Source organism: Raphanus sativus, chromosome 4, assembly GCF_000801105.2.
Source record: "Raphanus sativus cultivar WK10039 chromosome 4, ASM80110v3, whole genome shotgun sequence".
In the NCBI taxonomy this organism is placed as follows: Eukaryota; Viridiplantae; Streptophyta; class Magnoliopsida; order Brassicales; family Brassicaceae; genus Raphanus; species Raphanus sativus.
This window is the reverse complement of record NC_079514.1, coordinates 9,992,341-10,000,753: the sequence shown is the minus strand read 5'-3', so window position 1 is coordinate 10,000,753 and position 8,413 is coordinate 9,992,341. Positions and strand designations below refer to the sequence as shown.

Sequence of the window (8,413 nt, the reverse complement as noted above, 5' to 3'; positions counted from 1 at the left end):
TCTAACCAATAATATTTGAGATAAATAAAATTATTTATAAATTTAATATAGTTTGCAATTAATTTTCAACTGAAAATAAGTATAATTTGCATTGAAATTGTAAAGTGACATTTATTGTGTGAACAAAAAAAAATGTTAGAATAGCATTTTATTATGAACATAGGGTTTATGATCCCGTTCCTTTCAAATTAAAAGTCTTCTGTAAGTTTCTTTCTACTATTTATCTGCATAGTTGGTTAATAATTTGTTTTTTTTTTTAAGATTCTGAACCTAAATCTCCTAGCCCAGAGACTGGTATCTATTAGTTTACATGAAAGGTTACATAAAAAAGAAAAGATTTCCACATGTCTTGTTTATTTATATTTGTGCTGTTCGGGGGAAATAAAATAAAAATAAGGCCTAAAGGCGTAGAGAAGGTCATCTGTAAGACACAAGGCCCACAAAACGCGTAGACAGGCCCATTATTTATTAGTTGCAGGACTGTGTCAGAGAGCTCAGCTCAGCTCGGCTCAGCTCCGGCTCCAAAATCACACAGACACTGACCGCAGAACTTTCTATCGTCGCCAAGAAGAATCTAATACCGAATCAAAATCCACCTCACCATTATTCCGGCGAGAGAGAGAGAGAGACAAAAAAATGGACAACTCAGCTCCGGACTCTCTACCTAGATCCGAAACCGCCGTCACCTACGAATCTCCTTACCCCCTCTACGCCATGTCCTTCTCCTCCTCCTCCTCCACCACCCACCGAATCGCCGTCGGAAGCTTCCTCGAAGACTACAACAACCGCATCGACATCCTCTCCTTCGATCCCGACTCCATGTCCGTCAAACCCCTCCCTTCCCTCTCCTTCGACCACCCCTACCCTCCCACCAAGCTCATGTTCAGCCCTCCCTCCCTCCGCCGCGACCTCCTCGCCTCCTCCGGCGACTTCCTCCGCCTCTGGGAGATCACCGACTCCCCCTCCTCGGAGCCCCTCTCGGTCCTCAACAACAGCAAGACGTCCGAGTTCTGCGCCCCGCTGACCTCCTTCGACTGGAACGACGTCGAGCCCAAACGCCTCGGCACGTGCAGCATCGACACCACGTGCACCATCTGGGACGTGGAGCGCTCCGTCGTTGAGACGCAGCTCATCGCGCACGACAAGGAGGTCCACGACATCGCCTGGGGGGAGGCCAGGGTCTTCGCCTCCGTCTCCGCCGACGGATCCGTGCGAATCTTCGACCTCCGCGACAAGGAGCACTCCACCATCATCTACGAGAGCCCCCAGCCCGACACGCCGCTCCTGAGGCTCGCGTGGAACAAGCAGGATCTCAGGTACATGGCGACGATCCTGATGGATTCGAACAAGGTTGTGATTCTCGACATTCGATCGCCCACGATGCCTGTCGCTGAGCTGGAGCGGCACCAGGGGAGTGTTAACGCGATCGGGTGGGCCCCGCAGAGCTGTAAGCATATATGTTCTGGGGGTGATGACGCGCAGGCGCTTATTTGGGAGTTGCCGACGGTTGCTGGACCGAATGGGATTGATCCGATGTCGGTTTACTCGGCCGGTTCGGAAATTAACCAGTTGCAGTGGTCTTCTTCGTTGCCTGATTGGATTGGGATTGCTTTTGCTAATAAAATGCAGCTCCTTAGAGTTTGAGGTTTGTATTGTTTTGAAAGTACTATGAATTGATCTTTACTGCTTACTGCCTAGATAGTCTTCTAGTAGCTAAAGATGGAATCTTTATTGGATTGCCAGCCACTAGGGTAGGGTTTTATGTGGACTATAGTTTCTGGTGAAATGAAACCAGTTTCTTTTGTTATTCATATGTTGTAACGCCTTATGGTTAGAGATTGTCTTCTTGTTAACTACAGATGGGTTCTTGACCTTGATTGAAGCGCCACTAGGGTTTAGACTATAGTTTCTGATGAAATGAAATCAGCTTATTTTGTTATTAATATGTTGTCATGTCCAAGAGATTTTGCTGCTAGCAGCATCTCATGTTTTGATATAAACATATATATATTATTTTTTTGCGCTTCTAAGTCGTTTTGGTTTTTGAAATAACATTTCTTATTATAATTGCTGACTATTTCGCTTGGTGTCAGATGGAGATGGGAAGTGATCAGAATCGGAGTTAAGCATAGACCCGCGTAACCAGTAAGATGCGTAAGCTTTAGTAGGGTTTGGTTGGTGCATGCACATTCTGGTTTCTTTTCATCCGCAATGCCCTCTCTGTATCCATCCATCTGGTTGTAACTAAGACTTGATTCATTTGGTGTACCAAATGCTCTGCTATTTTATCTCTGTTTGTGTATAAACCCAACCAGGATAATAATATTATTGCGGTGGTTTCTGGTGTTTAGATTTGTCATTGGAGTACTTGTCATGGGTTAGTTAGCATCTTCTAAACAAAAGCAACTGTGTGAGATAAGTTTACAGGTTCCAACTTTAGACACATGAAAATTAACTTCAAATGAAAACCAAAAGTTCCAAAGCTCGAGGTTTTTGCCTGGATGATTAGCTTGACGGAAGCGAGAGGGCCGTCCCACGACTTTTTTACCGCTAAGGACCTTCTCCGACCCGTTTTTCCTGATACGGGTCTTACCCGCATCCGATCATTATAGGAGTTACCACAGAGGAAACCTGAACGGAGTGTCTTTGAATCAATCTAGCTCCCCACCACTGAGACCACCGTGGAAGGAGATGAGCACGGTGGCGAAGAGAACGAGACGCTGCAGTGTTGAAACTTGGTTTGAGAAAACCCTAAGAGTGTCGCTATTTTGGTTTGAGAGAGAGATTAACAGATTCTTTTGTTTTTCGAGTGAAGACTGTCGGAAATGTTTTTTTTTCGATAAGGTGAAAAATGGGATAAGGACGCTGACATATGCAAACGAATTGTATTTATGAAGTTAACCCTTTTTCTTTTCCCATATTTACACATTGTTCCCCTCCTAGTAATCAGTAATCACGATTCTGTTTTTGGGTTTAGTCATGATTTTAACGAGGCAACTTTGTTGCTATTGACAGATTTGACAAAACTTAAGATTCTGTAGTCTCTAAAGTATTGCCAGATGAACATTTCCTATAATAAGAGTTTGTTGTTCTTGTATTATTCTTTCCATTTAGTATAACATTTGTGCTCCGATACGAAGTACAACGTGTTCGAACATTACCTGGCAAAGCTTGCTAAGATTATGTGTTTCGTCAAAATCAAGTTCGGAATCCACTAGAGAGAAATAGTTAAAGCGATTACAAGTATTGAAAACCTAAAGGGAAGTCCCACTAAAAGTCTTTACAAAATCCCCAAGTCACGAACACTCTAGAGCTTGTTAGCTCAAACTTTATAGAGTTACACAACTGCAAACGAAAACTTTCCAACTTACTAGTAATCGATATGCAACAACTTCAGGCAGTCTTGGATTACTCGAACTGTCAGTGTGTCACTTTTCATCCACATATCAAACACATGTTCGGTTTCCAATCACCGCATTACACCAATTCTCAAATGTTACATCATTGGTACCACACTACCACTACACTATTCTCATATGGGCCATCAAAACTTTGGCATATTTTCTTTAACTCATTTCAATTTGATTTCTTGTTAAGTTGTTGTTAATTTACGCTTATTACACCTTTCAAAAATAGTCTTCACTTGTTAGTAAAAAAAAAATAGTCTTCACACTAATATGTCGTTCTCAAATTATACTTATCATCTATTAAAATGTTTATAATTTGTACTAAAATTAATTAAAGAAAAAGAGACTTGAGTAACGAAATATTCTCCCAAAAGAACCCTGATAAGCTAATAAAATTAGTCTGATATACAATTGTCCCTATATTGACTGATGTTAGCCTTATCGACCATAATATCGTCATCCTTCATCTAATACATATCATAATCGTGGGGCTCATTTATTGTTTAGCACTTGGTAGATATGTAGATTGTCTGTCTCAAGTGATGTTTAAATCACATTAATATCTAATTAGCTTTTTAAATGGACAAGACAATAGCCACATGATACACACCTTGAAAAATATCTCAGTTAGCCTAAAAAGAAAAAAAGGAGAAAAAGATCCTACAGACAGTAAAGAAAGAAAGAGAAAGAAATATCAAAGTTTAGTTGGCCACACAAAAAAGGAGAGGACGGAAAGTATCGAACAGACAAAAAAATATCTGTTTGGAAAAGGATGGGGGGCCATGTTCGTTTAAGTCAGGCCCAAAACTATCTTTAGATTTCTTCTATTCCTTAAACTTAAAGTTATCGCTCCATTCACCACACACTTCTACACTACACTCGCGTGCGCTACCATCCAAACAAAGCCATAGCACTTAATAAAATGGTTATAAACCATGTAGAAACACGCATTAACCAACTAATTACTGATTGTATTATTATTTTACCATCTACTCCCAGGTAACACGATCATAAACTTCTACTAACTCAAGCCAGATAAAAAGTTCCAAGATATGAAATTTTCATGAAAACATTATACTAATAAGTTTTGTTAGATATTAAAAATTACACGGCGCATGAAAGAGACAGGAAAATTAGATATTTTATTGGTTTCTGACAGCTACCATCAAAGGTGAATGTTGTGTCAGAATATCACCATACACGTGTCTCACTCTTGTCCAGTAAGACCACTAGTTTTAAACAAGTGTCTCGTTCTTCTGACTCTGCCTTACCCCTCCAAAATATCTAGCCCCGGAAATATTATAGAACTCTTTAGGTGGTTCCCACATTGACACGTTTTTATTGTTAGGTGGTCAGCCACTGCAACAATTAGAAGAAGAAAAATGCTGATAAATTTCGGTAAACCATGATCGATAATTCGAAATTAAATACAATTATAATGCGTCTATAATACTAAGTTTTAATTTGCACCAATGACCACAGTTTTGTTGATTCTTAGAAAACTCTGGGATATGTTAAAAATAATAATCTCTAGTGTATTTATTGAGTTTTTTTGAAAAATATATCAAATATCAATATATATATATATATATACATTGTTAAAATAAAAATATTGTTACTGAAATATATCAGAAATTTTATTAAAAGGAGATATTGTAGTTCTTTTTGGATAAGTTGTGATGTTGTATAGATACTTGTGTTGCCACTTGCATTTAGATATTTTTTTCGCTTGATTTTATCCCAAATGTCACGAGAGGGATTTTTATTTTTGATAGACCTGTTTGCTCATTAAAAAGGGGCTTGTTGGCTAAAACTACCACTAATTGTTTGATATTACAAGCACTTTTGTTAGGTCAAACATAATTATGTGATAGCTTCAACGTTTATTTTTCAAAACATTGTGATACCTTCAAAGTCTAATAAGCCACTATGCTGTTAAAATAAGCAATTCACTAATACGTTACAAAAAAAAAACCAACACGATAATATTGAATAAAGAATTTTGGAATAAGCATAAGTTTATAATTCAACTTTGCATATGAACCACAGAGTAATCAACGCTCAGCCACCACCACAAGAAATTAAATTAAATGAAAAAAAAATGAAAGGCTGTTTGGCGTATTGGATTGGATCTCTTTGTCTCTCCTAACAGTCTTTGCTGATGTGGCAAACGTGGCCACGTCAGCCAACTCTCCTAGATATTTTCCGAATCCTTCTCTACTAGCATCGTGACCGTCGGATCACGGTCGGTTGGCCTCGGGATTCAAATCTCAGCCGTTGGAACATTCGCCAGACTTGAAGATATTTTTCTTTTTCCTCCGCAATATAGAAAGAGAATAAGATTTTTTCTTTCAAACTCACAATATCTTTTCTTCTCTTCTCAAACTGTTTCTTCTTCTTCTACTTCTGGAACTTTCATCGGATTCGTTCTTTCAGCGAGTGTACTGTGAAGATGGGAGAAGTGAGCGACGAAGTTGTCGAGGTGACGGTGGTGGAGAAAGCACCCGAGGCAGCAGGCGGAGGAAAGCTAACGCGGCGGAAGATGCGGAGGAAGGACGCCGCGGAGGTCGGCGATGGTCTGGTGACGTGGGAGAGGTTTCTCCCGAAGATATCGCTCAGAGTTTTGCTAGTGGAAGCAGACGATTCCACAAGGCAGATTATCTCCGCTCTCCTCAGGAAATGCAGTTACAGAGGTCAGTTTCTAGAATCTATTGAATAATTGGTTATGATGTGAAATCTGATGTGGTCAGTTATATAATTTCGATTATAAACAAACTATGGTTTTAAAATGTGGTGGTTCCCCCGCCTTGTGACTTTGTCAGTTGCTGCTGTACCTGATGGGTTGAAAGCTTGGGAGATGCTTAGAGGGAAGCCTGAGAGCGTCGATTTGATATTGACAGAGGTTGATCTGCCTTCGATTTCTGGATACGCTCTTCTCACACTTATCATGGAGCATGATCTCTGCAAGAACATTCCTGTCATAAGTATGTGTGACATTTGTATTACTTTTTTTGAAATAATTTGTTGGCTGATTCTATTGTTTTTTGGTTTCTCTCAGTGATGTCGACGCAGGACTCGGTTAATACTGTGTATAAGTGCATGTTGAAAGGTGCGGCTGATTATCTTGTCAAGCCGTTGAGGAGGAATGAGCTGAGAAATCTCTGGCAACATGTCTGGAGAAGACAAAGCGTATGTCTTTTTTTTCTTGCTATCTTTTAAATCTTTTGTGTCCCTGAGCTAATCTATAACGTAACCATCCTTAATTAAAAGTCCTGGGAAATTTCGTTGTCTATTAAAAGATAATTGAGTTCTCAGATTTCTTGTTTATTTGATCATCTTGGCAGTCACTTGCTCCTGGTAGTAACTTTCCAGTAGATGAGGGTGTTGGACAGCAGAAACCTGAGGGTGCGTCTGCGAACAACTCAACAAGTAACCACGTGAATGGATTCCAGAGAGAGGAACGTCCTGTGATTGGGAACGGTGGTGGTGATGATCAGGTTTGATTCTTATTCTCAGTACAGGATTCTCTTCACCTCTGTTATTTGATTGTGTGTTCCTAACCCTTTTTAGTTAAAAATCTTGTTCTTGTAGAGCTCATGTTCAAGACCAGAGATGCAAGGTGAGAGCGCAGACGTGGAGGATATCCCAAGAGTCTCGTCCAAAGAGGCCATTGACTTCATGGGAGCCTCGTTTAGAAGAAACGGACAAAGCAACAGAGAAGAAAGTGTTGCTAAGAATGATTATTCTCGGATAGAGCTTGATCTCTCCTTGAGAAGACCTGATGCTTGTGAGAACCAACCCTCTCTTCATCCTTCTAGTGCCTCTGCTTTCACACGGTTAGTTGTCTAATCTCTAATTCCTTTTTAATCAATCTTTCAACACTTGTCGTTCTTTCTGCTGATTGTTTGTGCTGTGGTTCTTGTTGCCAGGTACGTTCACAGGCCGTTGCAGACGCAATGTTCGGTCTCTCCCTTGGTTACCGATCAAAGAAAGAACGTTGATAACAACATTGTGCTGATCAACCAATACAATGTATCTGAACCACCTCAAAGTGCTCAGAGAAGAAACGAGGCTAGCTTTTACAATAGCTCTGACTCACCTGGCCCACCTTTTAGCAACCAGATGAACTCTTGGCCAGGACAGGGTTCTTACCCAACGCCAGTTCCCATTATACAGTTCCCCGGACCTAATACAGCTCACGCATCTGCCATGGCTCCTACTTCAGTGTCTCCAAGCCCTAGTTCCGTTAGCCCGCATGAGTACAGTTCCATGTTTCACCCGTTCAACGGTAAACCCGAGGGCTTGCAAGAGCGGGATGGTTCCATGGATATAGAGGAGAGAAGACACGTCTCCTCTGCAACAGAACATAGTGGAACAGGCAATCAATGTAGTTACATTGAATATCATCATCAACAGCAGCCGCTTCTAGAGAAGAGGAACGAAGAAGGATACTCGTCCTCTGTTGGGAAACTTCAGCAGTCTCTTCAACGGGAAGCTGCTTTGAACAAATTCAGGATGAAGCGCAAGGAGAGGTGCTTTGAGAAAAAGGTATAAACTTATGAACACATAACAGTTTTGTTAAGAAGGTGATTCCAACGGGCTCTAAATCTTTGTTAATGACTTTGCACACAGGTCCGTTATGAGAGCCGGAAGAAATTAGCAGAACAACGGCCTCGAATCAAAGGGCAATTCGTTCGTCAAGTCCAGTCAACTGAGACCTCAACACAAGAAGAAGTTCCACAATGATTCAACAAATTTATGTATTAATTATTAGATTTTGTATCAAAGAGGGAGGGGTTTGATTCCTCCGTTACATTAGCTGTTCTTGTACTAACTCTCTACGTACGTAGTTGGTGATACTTTTGTGTGTACATACAGCTTTCGGGCTTGGTTGTTAAGTTGAGTTTAGTTAGTATCATCTACTTAGAATATGTAAAGTAACATACGATTAACTTGCAAGAGGAGATTATATAAGATTGACAAAACTCTATTATAAAAGTTTGAAC

At 40.4% G+C, this 8,413-nt stretch overlaps 2 protein-coding genes across 2 annotated transcripts; both read left to right on the top strand.

The window, feature by feature from the left end:
- The first annotated feature begins 501 nt into the window (after positions 1 to 501).
- Positions 502 to 2,346, top strand: LOC108855237 (protein TRANSPARENT TESTA GLABRA 1). Its single transcript, XM_018629002.2, has 2 exons — positions 502 to 1,645; positions 2,094 to 2,346. Exon 1 carries the CDS (start codon positions 637 to 639, stop codon positions 1,642 to 1,644), a length of 1,008 nt encoding a protein of 335 aa, XP_018484504.1. The 5' UTR covers positions 502 to 636; the 3' UTR covers position 1,645; positions 2,094 to 2,346.
- Positions 2,347 to 5,748: 3,402 nt separating this feature from the next.
- On the top strand, positions 5,749 to 8,329 carry LOC108855171 (two-component response regulator-like APRR5). The gene is made up of 7 exons (XM_018628919.2): positions 5,749 to 6,100; positions 6,230 to 6,391; positions 6,466 to 6,596; positions 6,752 to 6,904; positions 6,999 to 7,243; positions 7,337 to 7,955; positions 8,040 to 8,329. Exons 1-7 carry the CDS (start codon positions 5,860 to 5,862, stop codon positions 8,151 to 8,153), a joined length of 1,665 nt encoding a protein of 554 aa, XP_018484421.1. The 5' UTR covers positions 5,749 to 5,859; the 3' UTR covers positions 8,154 to 8,329.
- Positions 8,330 to 8,413: the final 84 nt, after the last annotated feature.

What these genes read in the sequence shown, in the direction of transcription:
- LOC108855237 (XM_018629002.2), top strand. Translation starts at nt 637, where the DNA reads ATGGACAACTCAGCTCCGGACTCTCTACCTAGATCCGAAACCGCCGTC.
- LOC108855171 (XM_018628919.2), top strand. Translation starts at nt 5,860, where the DNA reads ATGGGAGAAGTGAGCGACGAAGTTGTCGAGGTGACGGTGGTGGAGAAA. An exon ending in CAGGAAATGCAGTTACAGAG is followed by an intron (nt 6,101 to 6,229) that starts GTCAGTTTCTAG and finishes TGACTTTGTCAG; the next exon opens with TTGCTGCTGTACCTGATGGG. An exon ending in ACGGTGGTGGTGATGATCAG is followed by an intron (nt 6,905 to 6,998) that starts GTTTGATTCTTA and finishes TTGTTCTTGTAG; the next exon opens with AGCTCATGTTCAAGACCAGA.